General features: G+C 36.5%; 1 protein-coding gene across 1 annotated transcript in view; it reads left to right on the plus strand.

Moving 5' to 3' along the window:
* Positions 1-27,603, plus strand: part of VPS41 (VPS41 subunit of HOPS complex) — a 187,846-nt gene that overhangs the window by 36,522 nt on the left and 123,721 nt on the right. Inside the window, exons 3-4 of the mRNA XM_015133685.3 lie at positions 7,167-7,274; positions 15,511-15,588. Coding sequence (XP_014989171.1) covers positions 7,167-7,274; positions 15,511-15,588 — 186 coding nt within the window. The remainder of the gene's footprint in view (positions 1-7,166; positions 7,275-15,510; positions 15,589-27,603) is intronic.

The following is a 27,603-nucleotide window of genomic DNA, read 5'->3' on the forward strand; positions in this document are numbered from 1 at the left end:
GGGGGACAAAAATCACCTCTGGTTGAGAACTACTCATTTAACTGTATGTATTTTATGCTTTAAATAAGAATATATGGGTATAGTAAACTCATGGTGAATTTTCTGTTTGAAAAAGTAGACCCATGCCGTCCAGATTACATTTATCAGCTCCTAAAATCAGCTACTTTAAAAATTAATATTTTTTTCCTTAATAGCAATTTTGCTTGTAAGTTGAAAATTTAACAACATTATTTGCATTCATATAAGAATGTAATTGCCTATCTCTCCGCAGTCTGATGGAAAGGCATGCCGGGAGCTTTGACCACAGTTATTTTACTGTAGATGAATTCCATTATCTTCATGTCACTTTCTTAAAAAGTTTGGTCATTGAGGCAACTATAATACCTGGAGTTATTAATGGAAACCAGAAGTTACTCTTTCAGCTTATTTATGTAGTTTTCTTTATACGTTTTGACACTTTAGAAGGATCTATAAAGCCATCTTTCCTATCAGATAGTCATCTTTGTGTGTAAATAAAATGATCTTTCTTTAATAGAACTATAGCATACAGTATTAATAGTTACAGTTGTCCTTTTAAGGAACTAGCATTCTTTCTTGGGGTGAGGTGGGGTGGGCAATACAAAGCTAATTGAAGACTTTACTCTTTGATTAATTTTGAACTTTACCTTCAGGTTCTTTTTTAGGCATTCTTTTTTTCTCATCTTGGATCTTTTCTACACTTTATGGAAAACTTTAATACGAACATGACAAATTTGGAGATGTCCCATATTATGCATGTACTTTTAGTGATAACGTTATAGTTTCAAATAAATGTAAATATCCAATAATATGTAGCTCCTGTCTATGTTGCCTTTTGTGCATGTTGATAATATGTTAATATCCTATGGTAGTGACTAGAACTTTTCCTTAAAATATTATTATATATTGGCTGTGCATGGTGGCTCACGCCTGTAATCCCAGCCCTTTGGGAGGCTGAGGCGGGCAGATCACGAGATCAGGAGATCGAGACCATCCTGGCTAACACTGTGAAACCCCATCTCTACTAAAAATACAAAAAATTAGCCAGGCATGGTGGTGGGTGCCTGTAGTCCCAGCTACTTGGGAGGCTGAGGCAGGAGAAAGGCGTGAACCCAGGAGGCGGAGCTTGCAGTGAACCGATATCGTGCCTCTGCACTCTGGCCTGGGCGACAGAGCGAGATTCTGTCTCAAAACAAACAAACAAACAAGCGATAACGATATATATATATATATATATATATATATATATATATATATAGTTATATGTTTTTGAATCTCAAGATATGTTTTGATTGACTTGTATTAATTTTAATTATGCTCTTAAAAATTTGTATTTAGTACCAACTGTGTTTTATCTTTCTATTCTCTCCTCTAATAAATAGTAATAGCAAAGACATATTTTAGTTTAGGGCTTCTACAAATTGAATTATTTGTAAAGAGAGAATATTTTAAAATGCAAATTTCCTAAAATTCAAATGTTCTGATACAGGATTTTGATAGCTGTTTTTATATGTTAAGCTTGTAAGGTCCACTACCAATTTTGGATATTTCAATTCCCCATAGGTAATTAGAGTTCTAGAAAGAATGTTCTAGAGGAAGAAAACCTGTATTTTATAGCTTCATCCCCAGGGTTGGTTATCGATTTTCTTTTTATTAATAGTTGGTTTTTTTACTGTGGAAGTTCAAACTGCATGAAAGTTTTTTGTGTGTGTGAATTTCTTTTGAGGATATTAGTGTTTCCCTATTGTATCTAGCTTTAAAACATTGGATATTTATTAAAAGGATTTGCCCCTAGTCAGATGTAGTTGATGACATGAAACCAACTAAACCATTCATCTTATTAAAATTCCTGGAGGTTCAGCTGAGGTCTTTCTCAGGTGGAGCTGGAGAGGATGAAGGTCATCTCCACAGAGTGCGATGTGAATAGTCCAGGAGTGCTCCACTGGTGGTGTTTTCTACCAGCCTAATTTGGGCTTTGTAAGATATCTCACCTTTCTCCAACCAGTATATTGAGTATCATTTTATTTTGTAAAAACAAAACAAAATTGGATTTTAATAAAGAAATGTTACCCAGAGATGACATTTTAAGTTTTGTATAAGTAGTAACAGTAGAAAATGTAATGATCTTTCTCTTAACCCCTAGAATTAATGTGACAGACATTTTTAAAAAGTAAAATTCAAGTCTTCATTTGGTCTGTAACAGTGATGCCATATAAAATGTACTAATATGTGAAAAATACAACGTTTAAACAAGGTGAAGAATGTAGAATCCATTCTACACAATTATTTTTGGTTGTAAACAATGAAAAAATCAGTTTCTTGTACACAAATTTTAAATTATCAGGTGAAAAGAAATATAAAATATTCTTGTTGGTGTACAAGACCAAGTTAGGTAAACAGGACTTCCTCCATGAAAATGTACCCGATGGTAACACTGTAACAACATTACTAAACAGTTTTTCAGGGAGAAGTCTTTAATTGCTTTAATTTGTTATCCTTAAAAGTAATTTCCCTCCTCCTAAGTCCAAAACTCAGTAAGATTGACCATGATGTGACATTTATTTTCAGATAGTGTTTAGAATTCTGTAGCATGGTATAAAGGACTTGTCTTTAATTAAAAGTGCTCTACACTTAGTAAAAATCTATGTGAGTTGAGGAATTGATTCTTTTTAAAAGAAAGCCGCAAATTTTTCTTGTATGGGTAAATGTCACTCTGTTCGTATCTCCGCTTAGCTGCAAGTCAGGACTTGTACTATTCCACTAGGTTGTCATAGAAACGCAGTTAACTGTCATCTCAACTCAGACTGTTGATGGTTTTATTTGTAGGTTTGTAGGATTATTAAAATTTAACAAAAATTATTGATTTGCTTTTTATTAACACTGGGTTGTTTACCATGGAAGTCCAAACTGCATGGAAACCTTTTTTCTATTATTATTATTTTTTAGTTAAAGAGAAACTCTATAATCTACTAGATTTTTAAATGTTTTTTATTTAAAGTATGATGTGGAGTCTCCAGTAGCAGAATAACCTCCATGAATCGTATTTTTGAATCACTTTCTATTTTCTTTGTTTATAGCAAGGAGAAAAAAAAAAAAAACTTAAAAATTCACCTTTACCCTGCTTTTAACTTAACATAAAAGATACTTGTCAGAAAAGCATGAAAAGGTACATCAAATGCCTAATATTGGAGTCTTCATTTTATTTATGGTTTTTGAAACCCAGTAAGGATGCTTCACTGAGCTGTATTGTGAAAGTATTTATTTTTGTATATTTATGTGTGAGAAATTATTTAGTTTTCACTTATAAGTAAGACAGGAAAACCTTATTTACAGTGACTTTATCTAATGGTCCGTGGATGAGTGCTTTTATGCAAAATAGTCAAGAGGCTAGAATTAACTTTTCACATTGGATGCACATTTGATGTCCCGACTTGAGCAACATGTGGCATCTTATTATAAAGACTAACACTCAGGATTCAATTTGTATTTAACATGTTTACTTCAGAATGCACACATCATCTGTGCTACATTTAATATTAACTTTGTAATGATTTCTCTTTCTTGCTACATAAGTAGAAGTGTCTGTTGTTTTTTGTAGTTTTCTTTTTTCAGTGTTTTTAGTCTTGGCTAATTAGCTATTTTATATTTTCTGTTAGAAACAGGTCAGTTTTGGGGTGTAACAGCTCCTTGGTTTGGGTAGATTATCACTACCTTTTCATAGAAATGTGTAGGCCCTGTGGATAACTGTGCTTATACTTCTCTTTTGTTGCCATTAGTTCTTCAAGTTATTCTTGGAAAGTTAATAATAGGTATATCATCTTTGTTTTTAATACTTGCATCCGAAATAAACAGCTAATAGCTTATGTATAACTAGGGAATTAAATTTAAGACAGCTCATCAGTAGACATGAAATACTGATTTTAACTGAGCTTATGGCTCTTAAACTGTTATTACTGTTCTTGTAGCTAGTCTGCATGATGGCTTCCAGTGACCCTCATCTCCTATTCCTGCTCTGTGCTGCCCCTCCCACACTGACCTGTGTGATTGAAAGGATATTGTAGAAATAACAGCATTCCATCTGAGGCCGTATAAAACATGGAAGGGGCTTCCACTTTTTTTTCTTTTGGATCACTCTTGCTTCATGGACCCCTCCACAGGGCTGCTTGATCAGAACATGGCAAGTGACTTCCTTCAGAATGAGTGATCCAAGAGTGTTGGCAACTTCTGCCAACAGTGAGGACCAACTTGCCAGCCACTTGATTGAGCCATCTTGGAAGTAGATCCTCTAACCCCAGTTAGGCCTTCCGATAGTTGCAGCCCTAGCTGACATCTTGTCTGCAACCCTGTGAGAGATCCTCAGTGAACCACTCAGCTAAGCCACTTCTGAATTGCTTACCCATAGAAACTGTAAAATAATACATATTTATTGTTGGTTTAAATCAGTACATTTTGGTGACCAGGAGTGTGGCACATGCTTGTAGTCTCAGCTACTTGGAAGGCTGAGGCGAGAAGATCTCTTGAACCTATGAGTTTGAGTCCAGCCTGGGCAACATAATGAGTCTCTATCTTTATAGAAAATAATAAAATAAGTAAATCAGCAAATGTTGGCATAATTTGTTACACAGCAATAGCTAGCTAATGCACCTGCTAAATAAACATATTTTAAAATGTTTTCTAATAATCACATAGTTTATAATTATTTCTAGGTTTAGGATAGGCTTCTGTTGTGGTTTGTAGAGTCATTTTCATAGGAGATTTTGGAGTGTGTTATAGAAGGTATTGACTTTAGAGCACTCATAGCTGAATTTGAATTTTAGCTTCTCCTCTACTCACTGTATGTCTTGAAGAAATTACTTAAAATCTCTCATCACCAGTTTTTGCTGAAAATCTGTAAAACAGGACAATTATACTTAACTCTCAGTAGGGTTTTTTTTTTCTTTTAAGTCAGGTTGAAATGAGATTTCTGATATTAAGTCTCTAGCATGATGCTTGATATAGTCCATCATTTCCATTAATCCACAGATTAACCCCTTTCCATGTGAAGATATAATCCTTTGCCCCAGAGGTGAAGACTTCTGTAAGAATTTGAGTTTGCAGTCTCTGCCTAGTCTGTCCTCTCAGTCTTATAGTCTTCCGCAGGCAGAGCACTTACTACTCTACAAGTCGTTTTTCTTTTGCCTAATTTTCTTTTTACTATGATGCACCTTAGGTGTGACTTTATATTTATCCTGCTTATTGCAGAGCTTCTTGAGTTTGTAGATTGATGTCTTATCAGTTTTGGAAAATTCTGTTACTGTCTCTTTAAATGTTGCTCTTGTTCCTTTCCATTTTTCCTTATCCTTCTGGGACAGTAATGAAAAGTATGTTAGAGCTTTTCACTGTGTTCTATATGCCTAATAGATTCCTTTATATATTTTCTTTCCATTTATTCTTCTCTGGGGTTCCCTTTGGATATTTTTTTTACTCATTTCACTTATTTTGTCTTCCGTTTTACTAATCTTCTATTAAACCATCTATTGACTTCTTAATTCAGTTAACATTTTCAGTGTAAAAATTTTCATTTGATTCTTTTTTTTTTTTTTTTTACAGATTAGAATTCTGTTGAAAATTTCTATCTTTTCATCAGCTTTCTGTCTTTTTCTGTTTTTTTTTTTTTTTTTTTTTTTTTTTGAACATGTAGTTGTAGTTATTTTAAAGCCCTTTACTACTAACTTCAATGTCTAGGTCACCCATTTGTTTATTTTTATGGTCTTTTTTCATCTTGATTTTTGGTCATTTGGTCCTGTCTTATGGCATACCTGGTAATATTTTATTGAATCCTTAGTACTGTACATGAAGAATTGTAGAGGCCTCGGTAGTTTTCTTTCTCCAGAGAGGAGTCACCCTTTCCTTCACTAGACAGATATGTTGGGCGTTATATACCTCCAATCAAAGATTGAACTGAGTCAGAGCTCTATGGGAGTTAAGTTTTTGTGTCCTCTAGGGACCAGGGGTTCCGACTAAGACTGTGATATTCACCAGGATCCAATTTCCCGATGCCTCTTGAACTCTTATTCTTATCTTCTTAACACATCAAGGCAGTTGATTTGCGTTTTTCTTTCTGTTCAGCTTTTCAGCTTCATCCTGTGCCGTTTTAGAAATTGACAGTTGTCTTACAGGGAGAAGTAGCTGTGTAACAAGCTTGTGTCTCTGCCTCTTTTCCACTGATATCTTGGCCCCTCAGGTCTCTCTCCAGTTTTGTCACTCTGTCCCCACAAGTGCCAGAAGGTGTGCTGCTTTCCCTACCCCCAGCAGTGGCTGCCTTCCCAGGCAGAGCTTGGGTTCTCAGCCTCTTGTCCTACACCCAGAATTAGTAAATGCCTCCAGGAAGAAAGTGGCTGAAAAATGCCAGTGCAATTCTTTGCTGCCCTGGAATCTTGACCCTTCTAGTTGAGGTTGCCTCAGCAGCCCTTTGATGCCTTGGATAGATGATGTTGTATATTCCATTAAGACTTTCTGGTTATTTGGGTGGGAGCACTGATGTCCTCAGGCTACTCTAATATTAGCTGCAGGGTGAAGACTATGTAATTATGGTGGTTTGTATGGTGTTTTGACACTGCAAACCACGATAATTCCATAGTCTTCACCCTCTAGCTAATGTTAGTAAGTAGATTATTTTTATGGACTTCTGTTTTGGCTAGCTTTATGCCATCACAGTTTTCTGTATATAAACTTTTTGTTTCTCATTACTTATTGATGTAAAATAAAATCTTACTCTGAATCATAGTAACTTTTACAACTCTCCTTGATTTATTAATTCATGGCCATTATAGGAAATATTGATTACTAACTTTCTTCCATAAGAGTGAGGATTAAGAATATTTTATGAAGCCGTACCAAATAGTAAGTTTCAACATGTAAAGTTAGTGACAATGTAACACTAAGTCTGTATACTCTTGTTTTCAACTTTTGAATTTATTTTACCAGTGAAGTTGTAGCAATTAATATGCCTAGGCAAAATGAAATATGAAGATCTTAAACTTTAGCTGTAGTTGGAATTATTAACATCGTTGAAGGAACCCTCTCTGATTCTCTCGTAAGAAGTGTATTTTGAGGTTTTCAAAACAAAAGTGTATGACGCCAGTCATTTTTCTTTGCCGTTTGTGCAGGAAGAAGAGAGCGAAGAGGAACCCAAGCTGAAGTATGAAAGGCTTTCCAATGGGGTAACTGAAATTCTTCAGAAGGATGCAGCTAGCTGCATGACAGTCCATGATAAGGTAAGGTGGCACTTTCAGAGGATTCTTCTGTAAATTGTTTCTATTGTAAATTTGCTTGTGCTTTGGAGTCCTGATGCTTTTGGTGGTGGCTTTTTACAGTGATCCTGTCTCCTTGCCGCTACTCTCTTCCTCCTTGCCAACAAAAAACGAACAAAAAAGTCCAAATATTTTATATGTGTGTACACGCCCATTCACACACATACAACATACTCCAAGACTGTATTAAGTAGAATGTAGACAGTGATCAAAGTCAAAGATTTATATGAAATGGTTTTTGGAAACTCTATCGCTCACTTAATTCCTTAAATTATAAGGATTCCATTAGGAACCTGTTAAGATTAGAAATAATGTGAAGCTCAGTGCTTTTATAGGGGTAAAAGGGATTATATTGTAGGCGTTATGAATAGTAGAAATGCCCCAAATTACTACTTATATCAGTGAATGAATTTATTCCACATCTGGGTCCTTGCTGTAACAAAGCTCCAACCAACTTTCTGAGTGCAGGGTAAGTACTGGATAGCACCCTTAGCCTACTCTTGGACCAAAACAGTTTGTGTCATAGTCAGAATATTGGGGGGCATGTAGCTTCACCCATTGCTGTCTTCTTCCCTATGACCTTGTAAGTTTTAGTCCTTCCACAAAAAGCAAACTGCTCTTGTCTGATCCATCGCCTGGCTTTATCCTATGTTACTAGAAGTGTGGCTCATCCTCCCCCTTGCTTCCCACCCAGTTCCTTTTTACCTCAAATTTTGTTTAATTGTAAATAGAGTCCTGTACCCACAACACTTTATTAGAGTATGTGCCTTCTTTCTCATGTTTTACCAGCAGCCTTCTCCTTTGAGGTGTCTGCCATTTGGCTGCAATGCCATTGACCCCTTTTCATTGCTGCCATTGTCCAACTTCTGGTCCCTTTTCTTCACTCATTGAAGACTGCCTTTGCAGTTCTTCAACCAAATTTCATTCCAGTGACCCTTACCTCTTCCCTGTTTCATCTCCCCACTGATAAGGCCACACTTTGGATGGTGTCAGCACTGGAACTTGAGGATCTTAGCCTCTGTGACACTCTTTGTTGACCCCTGTTATTCTTCAACCTTTTGTGCTCATTTTCCCACAAGCTGTATGACTTTATGGAGTCTTGATCTCTAATCCATTCATTCTTTTTCTTTTACTTTTCTGTGCCTGTGAAATGATTGATTATCCTAACTCTATCTTACCAGCATCTTCAGTTCTTTTACATCCCTGTCTTCCCATTGTGCACCTCAGCCATACTCTCAACCCTGAATTAGTGCTTTCGTGACAAGGACAGCCATGTGCTGTTACAGACTCACACACCTAGGTAAATTTGTCACTAAAAATTATTCTGAATTATTTGTCCTTCGTCAGTTTCTTTAGTCCTCAGTCCCTCTTCTGAACCACTGTCCCTTCTTTCTTAGAGGATGATGTCATTTCTATGTAAGAAGATTGAAATTGTCAGGTATGAACAGCCTCAATTCCTGACCTCTTTTTCACACCCATTCTTACCCATGGGAGATTTTCTTTCTTTCTTTTTTTTTTTGATTTGGGTATAACTTTATTTATTTATTTATTTTGTATTTATTTATTTATTTATTATTATTATTATACTTTAAGTTCTAGGGTACATGTGCATAACGTGCAGGTTTGTTACATATGTATACTTGTGCCATGTCAGTGTGCTGCACCCATCAAGTCGTCAGCACCCATCAACTCGTCATTTACATCAGGTATAACTCCCAATGCAATCCCTCCCCCTTCCCCCCTCCCCATGATAGGCCCCGGTGTGTGATGTCCCCCTTGCCGAGTCCAAGTGATCTCATTGTTCAGTTCCCACCTATGAGTGAGAACATGCGGTGTTTGGTTTTCTGTTCTTGTGATAGTTTGCTAAGAATGATGGTTTCCAGCTGTATCCATGTCCCTACAAAGGACACAAACTCATCCTTTTTTATGGATGCATAGTATTCCATGGTGTATATGTGCCACATTTTCTTAATCCAATCTGTCACTGATGGACATTTGGGTTGATTCCAAGTCTTTGCTATTGTGAATAGTGCCGCAATAAACATACGTGTGCATGTGTCTTTATAGCAGCATGATTTATAATCCTTTGGGTATATACCCAGTAATGGGATGGCTGGGTCATATGGTACTTCTAGTTCTAGATCCTTGAGGAATCGCCATACTGTTTTCCATAATGGTTGAACTAGTTTACAATCCCACCAACAGTGTAAAAGTGTTCCTATTTCTCCACATCCTCTCCAGCACTTGTTGTTTCCTGACTTTTTAATGATCGCCATTCTAACTGGTGTGAGACGGTATCTCATTGTGGTTTTGATTTGCATTTCTCTGATGGCCAGTGATGATGAGCATTTTTTCATGTGTCTGTTGGCTGTATGAATGTCTTCTTTTGAGAAATATCTGTTCATATCCTTTGCCCACTTTTTGATGGGGTGGTTTGTTTTTTTCTTGTAAATTTGTTTGAGTTCTTTGTAGGTTCTGGATATTAGCCCTTTGTCAGATGAGTAGATTGCAAAAATTTTCTCCCATTCTGTAGGTTGCCTGTTCACTCTGATGGTAGTTTCTTTTGCTGTGCAGAAGCTCTTTAGTTTAATGAAATCCCATTTGTCAATTTTGGCTTTTGCTGCCGTTGCTTTTGGTGTTTTAGATATGAAGTCTTTGCCCATGCCTATGTCCTGAATGGTACTACCTAGGTTTTCCTCTAGGGTTTTTATGGTATTAGGTCTAACATTTAAGTCTCTAATCCATCTTGAATTAATTTTCGTATAAGGAGTAAGGAAAGGATCCAGTTTCAGCTTTCTACTTATGGCTAGCCAATTTTCCCAGCACCATTTATTAAATAGGGAATCCTTTCCCCATTTCTTGTTTCTCTCAGGTTTGTCAAAGATCAGATGGCTATAGATGTGTGGTATTATTTCTGAGGACTCAGTTCTGTTCCATTGGTCTATATCTCTGTTTTGGTACCAGTACCATGCTGTTTTGGTTACTGTAGCCTTGTAGTATAGTTTGAAGTCAGGTAGCGTGATGCCTCCAGCTTTGTTCTTTTGACTTAGGATTGTCTTGGAGATGCGGGCTCTTTTTTGGTTCCAAATGAACTTTAAAGCAGTTTTTTCCAATTCTGTGAAGAAACTCATTGGTAGCTTGATGGGGATGGCATTGAATCTATAAATAACCTTGGGCAGTATGGCAATTTTCACGATATTGATTCTTCCTATCCATGAGCATGGTATGTTTATCCATTTGTTTGTTCTTTTTTTTTCTTTTGTGATGGAGTCTCACTGTTGTTGCCCAGGCTGGAGTACAATGGCGCAATCTCGGCTCACTGCAACCTCCATCTCCCAGGTTCAAGCAATTCTCCTGCCTCAGCCTCCTGAGTAGCTGGGATTACAGGCACCCACCACTACACCTGGCAAATTTTTATAGTTTTAGTAGAGACAGGGTTTCACCATATTGGTCAGGCTGGTCTTGAACTCCTGACCTCAAATGTTCCACCCGCCTGAGCCTCCCAAGGTGTTGGGATTACAGGCGTGAGCCACCACACCCGGCCACCTACAGGAGATTTTCTTTCTCTTATTTGTGAATCTTTTTGTCCACTTTTGTTGTTCACTTCATCACATTTCCTCCCTTGTTTCCCAGCAATGCATACTATGTCATGGAGCGTACCTAATTCTACCTCCAAGTAACCAGGAATCTACCTTGTATCTATATAGAGTTGCCTATTTTTGTGTATTTCATGTAAGTGCAGTCAACATTATTTGATCTCTTGTATCTGGTTTCTTTCACTTAATGTAATGATTTTGAGCTTCATTCGTGTTGTAGCACGTATCAGTACTTCATTCCTTTTTATTGCTGAATAGTATTCTATTGTATGGGTATGCTATGTTTTGTCTATCCATTCACCAGCTGGTGGACATTTTGCTGATTCTGAATTCTGGATCTCACCTTTCTTCTCAAAACTTCTTTATCGTGACACCATTCTTTTCCTATTTTCTTGATCATTTGTGACATTCCTTTGTTTCTTTCACTTTCCTTTCTTTGCCTCCACTTTTCCTTTACATGTTGGCTTTCCTAGGATTTGGTCCATTATCCACATTTCTTCTTAATTTGTACTTTATCTTGGTTTTAAATCTCAGGATTTCTGTGACCACCTGCAGACTGACCTTCACTGGAATAGTATGCATATTTACTTATGGTCCTCTTAAACATCTTTATCTGCTGTTTGTCTTTTTACCTGAACCTCAGCATGTCCATAATGAATTCATTTTCATTTCCCTCTAAACTTGCATCTATCTTTATTCTTTATCCCATTTGGTGGCATCACCACCTCCTTTGTCACCTAAGCCACAGATGAATCCTTCTTCCCTTTCACTCAGCCGTTTCCTAAGTCCTGATGATTTTCTTACTACTCTTGCTCTGGCTTAGACTCTTATCTTCTCCTGCCTCTACATAGTAAATAAAAGAATCTCTTGTGCCTCTAATTTTTCTACTTTAAACCCATCTGTCACCTGGTTGCCAGAATGATCTGCTGAAAATACAGATTTTAAAACTCTTGTATGATTTTGCATCAACTATGAAATAAGACTTGAGCTCGTTAATGTTGTATCTAATGCTAAGATCTTGCTCCCTCTCTGTTATTGGCTTGTTGTCTTACCACTTTCTGCCATAAGTGTGGTGCTCTGGCTACAACACTTGGCTGTTTCTACTCACACCCCATTCTGCTTGATCCACACACGTCCGGAGCCCTTCTCTTCTGTTCAGGTATTCTTTATTTTTTCCTGGGAACTAATGCACATAACTGCGAACTCGTCTATTTTACTTCAGATTTGCTTTCACCCTAGTCTGTTCATAACATTCTACTAAAGTAATCTTCCAGAAACCTCAACCTGATCATGTAATCCTCCTTCTTAGAATTCTTTATTGGCTTCCTGATGACTTAATTATTTGGGCCTTCCCACCCTGATTTCCTCTACTTTCCTGCCTTTCATCTCTCCATAAATATTTGAATGCCTCTTATTAGCTGACCTTTCAACCTTATCACCTGTCTCTTCCCCGGGCATGAATTAGATGTGTCATCCATAATTTCTGGACTTTGTCCTGCATTTTATGTGTCTCCGTGCCTTTGAGCAAGTTGTATCCACTCTGCCTAAAATTGTTTTTACTACAAGCCTACCCTGTCTGCCTTAGTGTCTATTTTCTAATTTCTTTTTTAAAGTTCAGCACAGCTGTCAAATACTATGTTCCATAGGGTCTTAGAGATACTTCCATTTTAAGCATTCTCTTTAAATTTAATTGTAATTAAATTTTTATGTCTGTTTCCCTCATTATACCATAATCCTTTTAAGTCACACTTGGTTATTATCTAACCATATTGTAGTGTTTTTTGTGCATTTGTCGAATGAACCAGTGAATGGATGAAATGGAGAACAAACTTTGCCTGCCTAGAGGTCAAACTTTATTAACATTGTACTTAAACCAACTTTGCCAAAGAGCCTGATGGTTGGGAACTGTAATCAATGCTAACTTTTAGAACATGCACTCTTTATCTGAAGTCCATGTTTCTATTTAAGAGGATTCTGATCCAGTTGAGTGTTTTAGCTTTTAATTCTGGCCCTAATTCTGCTACTCATCGACTGTTTCCTGGGAAGTCTTATCAACTTTCTGAACTTACTTCCTCATGTGTAATTGAAGGCACTCCCTGCTGTAATGCTTTGAATACTATAAAACACTATGTGAAGGTAGATGATATTAGACAGTTGACCAGATTTAAAATGGTCTACTTCTTGTTTCCTTTGCAATGTCCAAAGGACTGCTTATCACCTTTTCTACTTGTTTCGTTACATAAAGTCCAATCTTTATGGATGTACATATATCAGTTACTTAAGTTACTTACATGAAGTTTAAGGTAAAAGCAGTTGTGCTTAGTGGATGATGCCCAATCTGGTAGTATAGAAAATGAGTCAAGTTTCTGTAATTAAACATGAAAGGGTCTAGTGAAATTATATTTATTCTTTGCTCATCCTGAATTTTAAGTACATTCAGGTTAAAAAAAAAAAAAAAGAAACAAAACTCAGTAGTTACAAAAGTTCAGCTTTTAATGGCTGGAAGGTGGGTAAAATTGGAGAATTTGTATTTATGTTGTCACATTTGTGGCCATTTTGCATTTTTTGTTTTATTTTAAGTAGTGGAAAGTATTAGTAAATGATGAAAATACGACTCATCCATAATATTGGTAGTTAAATAACTATCATTGGCTTATTAAACCTTTTTTTGAAGAGTATATATTTCTAAAAATGGATAGCACTGATTTATCTAATCTAATAATGAAATGTTTTCCTTAGCACAAGATAGCTTGTCAAAAGAATCCCTGAATCTTTTTTTCCAAAATGTTCTAACATAGTTTTAGTTTTAGGATGAGACTAAAGTCAAAATAATTATTTTATGTTTTATTTCTATTTTAAAGATTAAATGAATGAAATTAGTAATTTAGAAAAAAGAAGAGAAGGGATTAATATACTTGGGTAAATTACGTAAAACTTGTAACTTCCATAAAATAAAATGTAATTAGAAGTTCAAAAGTGGCCTTTACAGCGGTGTCAGAGAATGACAGCATTAAAGCATTTTAAAGATCCAAGCTCCCTTCTCCCTTAGTTTCCTAACAAACTAAATATAGTATTTATGAGGAGAATCAATATCGTGAAATACTTGGGGTGCAGTGAGCTTTTAAGACCCGTTCTTTTACCACAGATAGCCTCAGAATGGAGTATTGTTTGTTTTCAATTCTTATCATATGTGGTGTTTTTCTATTTAAATATTGTCAGTGTCACTGCAGCGGTAAAATTACAATCATTCGAGTCCTCTATTTCTGATTAGAACATTCTTTTGCTTTGGAGGAAGCATTCCTGTTTGTTTTAACTATTCAGACTAATTTCCCCCCAGAATTACCTATTCCCCTTTCCCTTCCAGCGCCCAAGCATTCTGTTTTCACCAGGCTTGCTGTCTGCCCTGGATGACTAATCGTCATGGCACCTGGTGCATTCAGGCAGGCCTGTGCAGCGGAATCGTCATACCTAGTTATGTCTGCACACCTGATGTTTTATTAACCAGTATTGATTTTTTTACCCTGGGGACTTTTTTCTTCCTGAAAAAAGGCAACCTTGCAGGAGTGAAAGGCATTGCAGGGGATGAATTTCTAATGAACTCCTTCTTTCCCTTTTTGTGACTCGTCTTTAATGTAGCTTCATATTTTAAGTGCCTGAACTGAAATTTCATTTTAAGCAATTCCATTTTGATAAATCCTTTTCAATCTTGACTTTCTGTAAGGTTATTTTTTAAAGATTGTGCTGCTTGACTGAAACACTTAGTGGTGCCTGTAAATTTGAGCGTTTCATTATGGGTTGCAAGGAAGCATGCTCACATGCAATGAAATACAGAGAATTTTGGACTATTTGAGTAATGCTGAAATAAATAAAAAGGGCGAAAACTCTCATGTCATATTATAGGTAGTCCTAAAGTTTCTTCCGGTTTATTTAAGGTTAGTTCAGATAATTAAAGAAACAGTAGGAGTTACGACATAAAATGAATATGTAGCTCAACAGTTATTTTATGACACAAAAGGGGTTTTTATTTTGCATGATAATATAAACACTAACACTCAACATTATACATTAACTTTTATAGAAGCATCCTAAAGCTAACTGATGGTATGAGTACACCTGAGATTTTCGGTTTCTCAATATGGCATGGATTTTCCATTTGAAAAAATAATTTGTTGTTTGTGTATGTGTGCAGCTTAAGCGATAGCACTGATTTACACATTTGCCATAAATTAGGGGGAGTTTCTGAATCATTCTCTTCTCACTTTGAGTTCAACTGTAGGTTGGTCGTGTTTTCACCGCTGCATTTTTAATTTACTGCCTCAGTCCATCAGGCATTGTGTATAGACTGCATACACACCATTAGTTGTCAGTAGATGAGGGTCCTCATGAGTCATTCTGACAGCTGGCTTGCACTATCACAATAAAATAGGCCCTGTTCTGTTATTTCCCTGAAGCTGGAAGCAAGCCTTCTCCAAGGAATGCATATCTTCTGAGACATTGCAGATCATTTATACATTAAGCATCTTGTCTTTAAAAATGGTTTTATTACTACTTGTGTATTAATAGTATTATTAATTAATTAACTGGCCCCTTTGTTCTTCTTACAGTTTTTGGCATTGGGCACACATTATGGCAAGGTTTATTTACTTGATGTCCAGGGGAACATCACTCAGAAGTTTGATGTAGTAAGTATTCTGTATAAAATAATGTATGAGCTAAACTTCATGTTAAGTATTTGTGTTTTAGAATATTGGTTTACCAGTTTGTTTTAATAGCATAAAGAGGATCTTTATTAATTCAGTCAGAGTGCTAAGAGTATAAAATTGAACTTTATAATGTAGTCTAAAAACCTAAAGGTGAACTTATAAAGAAAGGGGTCTAGATACATGCATTATGTATTTTGACCGGGTATCTATTATATGCAAACTCCATGTAAAAATCTATACATCTATTTAATTGCAAATTCTTAATTATAGCCATCTATTTGGCTAATTTCGGGCATTTAGAATACTTCTGTGTTCTTTTAAAATTGTGACAGTGTAGAATGTCTAGATGAATTGTTGTTAAAAGAAAAATTGCTGCGTTGTTAGTGAATAATAGTGCAAATTTACATACTCTGGAAGTTTGTGGAATCCTTAAAGTATGAACCCCCTCGTTTAGTGACTAATGTCAGTTGTAAGTACATGCCCTGTCTTCTTATTGAGATGCCAAATGTAATTGAAAGTTGATTGATCACCTTGCTGAATCAGTTTATCTCTTCTAAATATACAAAGAAAATATTTTATGTGACTCTTTTGATGCTTGGACTCTTAGGGGATTATATTGATTGAAAGCAAAGAACCAGGCTTTCTTTTTTAATTGTGCTTTGGAATCATTGAGGATGAAGATACTATTGAATTTGAAGCTTGATTTTGGTGTGTAAGGTGTACCTTAAAGGTGTCAAGAACTTCCATGGTTGTGTAAATATGACACAACCGTTTGGTATGAAAAAGGTGCTCATTTCGGGGTAAAGGTGCTCATTACTACTTTTTTGAAGAAAGCATCAGCACTTGTCAAAAGATCCATCTATTGATGTAGTTTAGAAAGGAGATTACAGTTTCTAAAGCTGACACATTGTGTGGGAAAGGAAAAGGGATGCCTTGTTTTGCTAAAAAGAAATAGAACCCTGGAATGAGGACAATCTTTGGAGCAGCACAGACAGGGAATTATGTGCTCTAATCATACTGATGCATCAGGCAAATCCCTTTGAGGTAAGAGGAATATACTTTTGACTCTCCCTCATCTTCCCCCTGGACACTGGACATGCTTCTTGATGACCAAAGCATTTGGCCTTTCAGGTGCCATCCATTAAAATGTGTACCTGGTACCGGGCCAGGGCTCGTTTTTGTGGCATTGTGCATGCCCCCTCACCTTTAAAAAGATTGGCTGTATAGTTTCTCAAATTTCCTGCTCCCATTAAATGAGTCCCTGAAACTCTGCTTCTGTCTTTTTCATATTAAATAGAAATTGCAGTGTTTGCTTGCTAAGGTTCATGGGCATATACCATTGGTTCCATTGCCAAAAGGTTCATGGGCATATACCATTGGTTCCATTGCCAAAAGTCAGTCCTTGTATCTGTTCCATATAAGCCTTCAGTTATATCTTCTCTCATGTCTGTTTTATGTCGAGTATATCCTACATCCATCCTCTTTCAGGTAATTTATGATATCATCCATAAATTTGTACAAATCTGTCTTCAATTCTTTTTTCAGTCCTGACTATATGACATCTTTGAAAATGAAGCTCTCTATAGCTTTGCACCTTTTATTTGGCAAGGGAGGAAGATAGTTTGGTGCTATTTTTGTGTGTTTGTTTACCTTACTGAAGAAGTTGATAGTCTGTTTTTGAAAGTTCTCCTTAGGCCATGGCTTCTTCGTGATCATTGGCAGAATCTACTGCAGCCAAGCGTCTGTCTGCCTAATGACCTGGCAGTTTGCACTCCTAAGTACATATTCAATAAAAATACATGCAGTGCATATGTCCACACAAAAAACAGTTTGTTAATAATAGTTTAAATCATAATAGCCTCAAACTAGAAACAACTCAAATGTCCGTCAATAGTAGAATGGATAATTGTGGTGCATTCTTAGCAAATTGAAAAGAACAAACTATTGACAGATTAATTTCATAGACTTAATGTTCAGCCAAAGAAGCCAGACCCAAATATGTTCATGTGGTATGATAGCTTTTATATGGTCGTCAAGAAAAAGCAAAACTAAATTACAGCAATAGAGTTCAAATAATGGTTTGACCTGGGAGGGAGCACAGAAGAGTCTTCTGGAGGGCTGAAAATACTGTCTTGGTGGTTTTCTCATGATCTACATATGTAAAAATCACTAAGCTATCATTTGAGATCTTTGTACTTTATATAAATTGTTCCTCAATAACACGCACATACTTGCACAAACACCTATACATGTGTGCATGTCTTTGGTTGAGCTTGAGCAGTGCTCAAATTATCCTGGTTTGTTGAAGCAACCCCTTTCTGCTACTTAATTCTGAATAATAGTAAACTTCCTAGGTTGATATCCTGTTCAGAGATCATTTTGTACATCAATCATGACACTGAGGTTATTCCCATGGCTGTATATTCTAAAGTTACATAAGAAGGTTGACAGGATTCTGTTTTGTACAGCCATCTTTTGTTAAATGAAGAATGACAACTGCTAGAGTGATACTTTATTATGCATATTAATCCTTAGTTTTCAGAATATTTGAAAGAATATTCAGCATATGTTAATTCAAACACTTTGGCCATAAATGTTTTTTTGAGATTATTTCTAGATATAGCTTTATGTTAACTCAAAACTTAATTGCTAAAGCAGTTTTACTTAACTCACAGAGTAAAATAACGTGACTTCAGAATTCTTACAGAATCTTAGATTCCTTCTAAATTCCCACAATATTTATGCCCATATAACCACATTAATCATAGTATAATCATGCGTCGCTTAACAGTGGGATGCATTCTGAGAAATGTGGCGTTAGGCAATTTTGTTATTATGTGGACATCATAGCCTCTACTTACACAGATCTAGATTGTACAGCCTACTATACACTTAGGCTGTATGGTATAGCCTGTTGCTCCTAGACTACAAACTTGTACAGCATATTATTGTCCTGAATACCTTAGGCAATTGGAACACAATGGCAAGTATTTGTGCCTTTAAAGATACCTAAATATAGAAATGATACCATAAAAATATGGTATATAAGATGACAAATGAATGATACATCTGTATAAGGGACTTACCATGAATGGAACTTACAGGACTGGAAGTTGTTCTGGGTGAGTCAATAAAGGAGTAGTGAGTGAATGTGAAGGCTTAGGACAGTACTGCTGTAGACATTATTCATCCGGTACACTTGAGCTAAACTCAATTTATTTAAACATTTTCTTTCTCCACTAACATATTAAGCTTAGCTTACTGTAACTTTTTTTACTTTATAAGCTTTTTAATTTTAAAACTTTTGGCTTTATAATAGCACAGCTTAAAGCAAGCACATTGTACAGCTGTACAAAATATTTCTTTATATATTTATTTTATAAACTCTTTTCTATTTAGTCTTTTTTTTTCTTTTCTACTCTTAAAACTTTTTGTTAAAAATGAAGATACAAACACACACATTAGCCTAGGCCTACCCAGGGTCAGGATCTTCAATATCCACCTCCGCATTTTGTCCTGCTGGAAGGCTTTCAGGGGCAGTAATGCACATGGAGCTGTCATCTCCTGTGATAACAATGCCTTCTTCCTGATACCTCCAGAAGGACCTGCGTGAGGCTGTTTTACAGGTGACTTCTTTTTTTATAAGTAGGAGGAATGTATTCTAAATACCGATAAGAAGTATAGTATAGTAAATACATAAGCCAGCAACACAGTCATTTATTGTCATCATAAAGTGTTATGTAGTACATAATTGTGTGTGCTAGACTTTACATGAGTGGCAGCTCACTAGGTTTGTTTACACTAGCATCATCACAGACACATGAGTAATGTGTTGTGCTGTGGTGTTACTAGACTGCAATGACACAGAGTGATAGAAATTTTCCAGCTCCGTTATAATGTTTTTTCATCTAAATATTTAGGAAAAGATAGCTTGTAAAGCATTACAGTCTTATGGGACCACTGTAGTCTATGATGTAAACCAAAAATAAAATTCTAAGCTTCTCAGTCTACTGAATGAACTCCTCCTCTCAGGATTCGTGGAAAACTGGTTCAGGCCATGATGGGAATGGGGATTCATACATGCCTCATGATATTCTCTTCTTTTTGGAATTCAGGCACAACTGCCCAGCATTAACATTAAGACAGAGATCTTAAGACTGACAAAACAGAACTCTTTGTAGTGTGAAAGGAAATAAGATACCAAATTCCAACCTGACTCTAATATGGCATCACGTGACAGATAGCAGGCCCTGAAAGAAGTCCAAGTATTTTACTCTAATATATATTTCTTTGACATATTTTGAAAGAGCTGTGTCAAGCTGTCTCTTTTGGGGAAAATTTACATTCTGTAGAGAATCCCCTTCCCTTTCCGGGTCTTTTTCTGATCCTGAAGAGAGTAGCTTCAAGGTCTGAATAGGAAACATTTGTCATGTGTTACCTCTAAGGGTGCCACCTATGAGACTTCTTCTGCATAGTAAGAACCTTGGTCTTCACAATTCCCTATCTTAACTCAGATATGCCTTTCTGCTGATTCTTTCTAGTGATAACTCTTTCAAGCAGTTGCCAATCAGAACATCTTTGAATCTATCTATGACTTGTAAACATCCCTCTTTCCTCTCATCTCCTCTTTGAATTGTCCCAAACCATTGGTTTTTCTGGACCAAACCAATGTGTACCTCACATGTATTGATTGATGTCTTAGGTCTCCCTAAAACATGTAAAATCAAGCTGTAACCCAGCCACCTTGGGCACATGTTCTGAGGATCCCTTGAGCTTTATTATGGGTCATGGTCCTTACATTTGGCTCAGAATAAATCTCTTAGAGTATTTTACAATTTGGCTTTTTAGTCAACAGTGGGTATATGTGGTCTCTTGTTGACCAAAACGTTGTTATGAAGTGCATGATTGTAGTTACTTTTTCTTTAATAGCCTCCAATTTATTTAAGCATTTTAATTAAAAACTTGTTAATTAAGGGTACTTAGTTTGAAGCAATGATCAAATTATTATGCCATGTCTCTGTTAAATATTTAGGAGCATTAGGCCATGTGTTTTAAATATTTATTCCTTTAAGTGTGCTACTGAGAGAGCAAAAAACTTGCTGATCAAACATAAATTTCTACTGTTTACCTTTATGTGTTTTTCTTTCTTTGCTAGAAATAGAAAATGATGAGGTTTTGCTGTAAGGCACTATGGTAAGAGACATTATATAAATATTTATATAATGGATGATTATGAAAAAAAGGGGATTAAAACAAAACAGGAGCTTAGTGGGCATTTTGTGTTAAGATAAATATCACATTTTTGAAATTAATCTCTTGAGGCAGAGGTGGGATGATGATTCACCTTGTCAGCTAGCAGAATCTATTAGTATTTCTATTCCTGTTTTTGATTTGAGATTAAACTAACAGACTGTATTCCTTAGTTGCTCACACCTTTCATGTTCATGTGCTAGTAAAAACACAGACTTCTGTCCATCTAACGGTTGTGTCTCTGAGAACATTTCAGAGTTCTTTGTTACTTCCCACATCAAGTCCTAACTATCTAGCTAAGCATTCCAGACCCTGGTCATTTGGTGAAACCCACCTTTCTAATCTTAGTTTTAATTTCTTCCCCTCTAGTAATTTTTATCTGTTCACCACCTTCTAAATTTTGCCGTGGGCATGCTTGTTTCTAAGCTTTTGATCACTTCTTTTCTCTCTAGAATGCACTTCTGTGAATCTCCATTCTTTCTGCAAAGTACCTCCCCTGGATTGTAACCCTGAGGTGTTTTCTTCCTCTAAACTCCTGTATTATTACTATTTCACTTGTAGTGTGGCCCCTCATAGTGTCAGTACCAGCCTCACATTCATATTTGAAGTCTTGGAGGATAGTTTTCATGTCTCCTGGTATAATCCTCTCCTCTTCCTCACCTTTCTCTTTTCTCTGGTGCTATTTGGTATCCAGTAAGTATATATTGGCTGGTAATATTGTTTTGAAACAAAGCCATGGAACTGGTGATTTTCTGTTACTACCTTTCAGGAAGGCCTCTGGGAGCCAGTTCTCTGTTCTCCTCTGTATTATTCCACCTTCACTTGCCCATTGGATGTATAATTAGAAATTTCATACTGAGAGCTACTGCAGACTGAATTGTTCCCCACCTCCTAATTCATGTGTTGAAGTCCTAACCCCCAGTGTGATGGTATTTAGAATTGGAGACTTGGGGGGTAATTAAATTTTAGATGAGGGCCAGGCATGGTGTAAACTCAGGAGGCTATGGCGGGAGGATCACTTGAGCCCAGGAGTTCCAGGCTGCAGTTAGTTATGATTGCACCACTGCACACTCTAGCCTGGGTGACAGAGCAAGACTCTGTCTCTTAAAAACAAAAACAAGTTGAAAACAATTTAGATGAAGTCATGAGGGTGGAGTCCTCAAGATGAGATTAGTGCCCATATAAGAAGAGACAGGAGAGACCTTCCCTTCCTCCCCTTTCCTGCTGGCCATGTAAGGACACATCAAGAAGGCTGTCTGCAAGCCAGGAAGAGAACTCTCACCAGAATGTGACCATACTGGCAGATTGAGGACCTCCAGCCTCCAAAACTAAGAGAATTTCTGTTGTTTAAGCCACTGTATGATATTTTGTTATGGCAGTTCAAGCTGGCTAATATAAGATAAGAGTCTTAAATCTTACTTTTGGAAAGTAGCCCTTATATTTAGCAGTATTTAAGTTTTTAATATATACTTATACCTTTTCTAGTTGCTATGGGTAATGTGTAAAGTCATCAAAGCGTAGAAGCTAAAGAGACTTTAAAAGATCATTCCCGGTATAAAAGGTACCAGGGAAGAAGTGTGATGTAAATTGGGCTTGAGCTGTTCTGGTTATGTATTCCATGCCCACTACTCTTCCACCCTTATCTCCTTGTACATTCAAGACCTCTGTTACGTAGCGAGACAGTCTTATTAGGGCACTTCCCTAACTTAAGTATCAAAACATGTTTTTGTGACTGGTTCCTCATCTATGAGTGATGATGGTTTCATTTTTCTCCCTGGACTTTGGAACTCAACCATCTTTTGGACTGTACTCCTGACCTTTTGTTGCTTTCTTTGACTTAGAAGAATTTATTTCTAATATAAATCAGCTCCTCTTTTCTCTTTCCTCTGGATTAATATATGAGTGTTTGGAGGATCACCCATCTCTCTTTTCATGTTTCAGCAAAAGAAATGCTCATCTTCCTTCTCTCCTCTCTCTTTGACAGTATAATCCTGAAGATTCAGTGTTCCTTTAAGCTGCTTAAATTGCATTTTTAATATTCACAACACAAACACCTTTTTTTTTTTTTTTGAGACAGAGTCTCAGTCTGTCACCAGGCTGGAGTGCAGTGGTGTGATCTCGGCTCACTGCAACCTCTGCCTCCCAGGTTCAAGCAATTCTCCTGCCTCAGCCTCCCTGAGTAGCTGGGACTACAGGTGTGTGCCACCATGCCCAGCTAATTTTCATATTTTTAGTAGAGACAGGGTTTCACCATGTTGGCTAGGATGGTCTCAATCTCTTGACCTCATGATCCGCCCGCCTCGGCCTCCCAAAGTGCTGGGATTACAGGTGTGAGCCACCACGCCCAGCCCACTTTTTTTTTTTATCCTTTACATGGCTTAATCATCTCCTTCTTTGTGTTACCTCCACTTTCCTTTTTTTTTTTCTCCACTTCTTGAACATACGGTACTTTTGTCACAATTATTTGCCTCAATGTCATTTTCCCCATAGAATGCTAATTTCCTGAGGACGGTTTGTGTAATTTATCTCTGCATCATCAGTGCTCAGCATAAAAGCTAGTGAACTGATAGAAATAAGAAATTGATGGAAGTTGGCTGAACTAATCCATAGTTCCAAATTTGCAAAGTTTCACATATTTAGACTATTTTCCAGATAATCAAGGTTTTTTTATACTTTCCTCTCCCATAATCAGGATTATTGTGTGTACATTATAGGAAATTGTTTGGGCATGACCATCTCTTTGACAGTTAATACAGATGCCATACATTCATTATTCCCCTAAACAGCCTAACTGTTTTGGGCTTATTCATAATGTGGCCAGTGTGATGTTGGGTGACTATTCATTGGAAGAATCTTTGGAGCAGATCTATAAACTTAAGCTGTGTATCCTTGAACAAAGAACCATGCTCTACTCTTGGTCTAATGGTACTCACTTATCGACCTGAAGCAAATACCATCTGTAGTATGCTGTTCTAGATGTGACATCATTAATTGACAAGCAGGGCATGTATCTTTTTGATATGATCAAAGTGGTTCATTGTTGGCTCAAATGTGCGAGTGCCTGTAATACTTGTTTAAGACTGATTGACAGGTCTCAGATTCTTGTGTGTTTAAAGAACTTGTTTTCTATATTTGAACTCCATATTTTGAGTGATAAGAGATGTGTCAAAGGAATTGAGAATTACTTAAATGGAAATCATTGTAACTTCTGATGAATGATGCCAAGGCAAGTCATATTTCCATTTGTCTGCATTAAAAAATAATCTCAAGTTTGTGGGTTAAGTATTTATAGGTAGCTCGATAATTTTGATGCATTAAAAAATAATCTCAAGTTTGTGGGTTAAGTATTTATAGATAGCTCGATAATTTTGATGGCTTCTATGCACCAAAGTGGCTAAGAAAACATGGTCAGAATTAAGGATGCTTCTCTCTTTTAGAGTAAAGTGTCATACTTACAGAATGTTTTAATGTCTGACCCTTTAATGGTAACTCCATTTAGGCGAATATGCCTTAAATAGCTAAAATTGAAAATGCTCCTTCACTGAATGAAATTACCCTGGTATTTCACATATTTCAAAGTCAGGGTTAAACTAATTTTAACTTTGTGGAACATGACTCTGAATTGGGTAGTAGACTGGGGCTTAGTTGTCTGAAGCCTTTGGATTTCATTCTTCAGTACAGGGTACTCTCAGTTCTGGTGCTTCGTTCTTTGGGGTTCAAGGCCATCATTGCAAAGTAAGAGCTTTAAAAGGATTATGAATAAGACGTAGACCTAGGGGAGGAATCTCCACTTTTGTAAGTGGGAGATGGGGAACCTGTAGAAAGTGAAATTTGAGGTGAATCTGGAAAGATGCATGTGCATTTTCCAGGTTGTTATAGTGGAGTTAAGACAGTGATAACATTCTTCTTATGAAACAGGGAATCACCAAAGGGTGAGGAACATTTACCATGGACTTTTTATCTTCATATATATTGTGTTAATTATCTAGTAGTATCTTGAGAATAAGGGAGTGGAGAGGAGAGAATGGATGGTGAGATGCAATGGGAGCAAATTATTTGGCAGGTTTCGCCAAAGGACCAAAGGAAAAAGAATGGAGTGATTTCAGGGGAGTGTCTTTGTGGTGACTGACTTTGGAGTTCAGGGTATTTAGGGAACTAAATGAACCAGAAGGATGATGGTAAATCAGATGTCAGGGACTAGAAGGCAGGGGCTTTGTATGTGAATAGGGTTTGAGTGTCTGTGCATATGGTTTAACAACAAATAATTTATACCTTGAGTTTGTTTTGTTAATAATAGACTTCTTAGTCTCTGGGAACCATGACAGGGTATATTTCAAAATGATGGTGTATGCTTCTTTCTTAAACAAGCTCTGTTTTTCTGTTTGAGTAGCTTTGTTTGAGTCACCTTCTCTAGAACTTATTTATTTGGCTATAATTCCTAATGTTTTTCATTTAATAGGATTATGATATATTAGGATAGATGAATACTTAATGGATATTTTTCATCTATCCACTCAAGACATGAAGTTCTTGTTACCCACACAACAGGTTGGTTTGATTGCTGGGCTAGGTATCAATGACCACAACCAAGGAGATTTAGTAAGATTTAGTATTTAGTAAAGGGATTTTATTGGTTGTAACAAGTAAGGAGAACACCAGGGATAGTTCTCAAAGCAGTGTCTCTTGAAGCTGGGGACTGGGTCAGGTTTTATAAGCATAGGGTAATGAGGTGTGATCTGATTGGATCTTGCAATGAGGTGATGCTGGGAGGCCTGATCTGACAGGATTCTGCCTTGGGGTAATGCTGGAGCTCCATCTGATTGGATCCTGGATCCTGTTGTGTGGTGTTCACTTCTTAATTCATCCTGCTCTTAGATTCCCCCTGTGGTTGCATGCTTGGTTCATCTGGGCATGCTCAGGTTACATGAGCTGAGGGTCCATGGCAAATGAAAACGCACAGCCTTGTTACCCAGAAGTTGAATCATGTTGTTCTGGTGCGACTATACTTCCACAACATTCTTGTCATTTGGTTGCCCAATCTTTATTTTATATTTCTATTAAGATGAATTTCGTTATTTCCATGGGCAGCTATTAAATCTTAACACTTTGACTTTTTTTTAAGTTTAATTTATAGCAAGGAAAAAAATCATATTAAAACTAATTAAAATGGAATAATTCATACCACTAAATATACCTTTAGAATGGCTGAAATTACAAAGACGAATCATACCAAGTATTGGTGAGCATGTGGAGGAACTAGAATTCTCATACATTGCTGGTGGATGTACGATAGCATAACAACTTTGGAAAACAGTTTGGCAAAATTTTGAAACATGAAACATATACCTATCATACAGTCCAGCCTTTCAAACTTAGGAAATGAACACATATACACCTATAAAGATTTCTACATAAATATTCATATCAGTTTTGTTTGTAATAATCCCAAAGTGGAAACAGTATATATGTCCATTTGCAGGTGAATGGGTAGACAAAATGTGGTATATCCAAACAATGGCCATTCAACTCACAATAAAAAAGAATGAACTATTGATTGTGCTAAGTATGGATGAATATCAGCTCTATAGTGTTAAGTAAAAGAAGGCAGATTCAAAAGGCTACATATTATAATATTTGCATTTAGATAACATTCTAGAAAATGCAAACAAATCTGTAGTCACAGAAAGCAGATCAGTGGTTGCCTGGAGTTTCATCTCAGAGGAAAAGAACTAAATGCCGTGTGGGATAGTCTAAAAATCTGATTTCATTTTACTGATGTGGAAAAAAGATTAATATATTACTCAGGGCTCTCTTCGTTGCTTGGTGGCAGACATGTGTGTGAGTCCTAACCTAATCATATAGAAGGAGTTTCTTACAGAAAAAAGCAGGTTTGTTACTGCTTTAAGCTGCCCAGGAACCAACTTTTCAGTGTCCCGTACACATAGTGAGTGATGTGAAATCTTTGGGTGGGGTTGGGATATTGTTACTGACTCTTTCCTTCGAATAAATTCTATGGAAATCACCTGGACAGATGCTGTAAACATTTTTAGGGTTCTATTGCAGATTGCTACATTTCCCTGCAGTTAGGTTACACCGAAATTATGTTCCCACCAGCAGTCTGTTTATCATTGTATCTCATCACCAACATTGGCTGTTATTATTTGAAAATTCATTGCTGCTTGGATTTCTAGAAAATGGGAATTTGTCAATTTAGTTTGTATTTTTCTGGTTCCTAATGAGGCTGTTTACTCTTGAGAATTGTTAGTTTATATACTTTGCCAGTATATGTGTAAAGTTCTAAATTGATTTGTAATTAAGGAGTTCATTGCTTATAAGCAGAAATAACATTGATTGGGGTGGCTCATGTGATGACTCAAAATCAGAAGAATTAAGTCGCTACCAAGTCAAATTTAACACTTACCAGTCTTCCTATTATTAAATAAAATCCTATGATTTGCTTTTAGGAAAACATTCAATTTCACACTGAATTATTAATATTTTAAATCTGAACTTTTTTTCATTTGCTTGTGCACTTGTTTTGATCTTTAATTTCTTTAAAAGCTTAATTAGAAGGTGTTTGTACCAAGTGTTAAGAGTATATATATTTTTGTTAAAATGTTACTTACATAAGGAACTCTTACAGATCCATAAGGAAAACCCAAACAACTCAGAATGAAATTGGGCAAATGACATGAGCAGGCGGTTCTCAGAAGAACACCAAATGCCCGGTAGCTGTGTGAAAAT

The sequence above is a fragment of the Macaca mulatta genome, chromosome 3 (assembly GCF_049350105.2).
Source record: "Macaca mulatta isolate MMU2019108-1 chromosome 3, T2T-MMU8v2.0, whole genome shotgun sequence".
NCBI classification, from domain to species: domain Eukaryota; kingdom Metazoa; phylum Chordata; class Mammalia; order Primates; family Cercopithecidae; genus Macaca; species Macaca mulatta.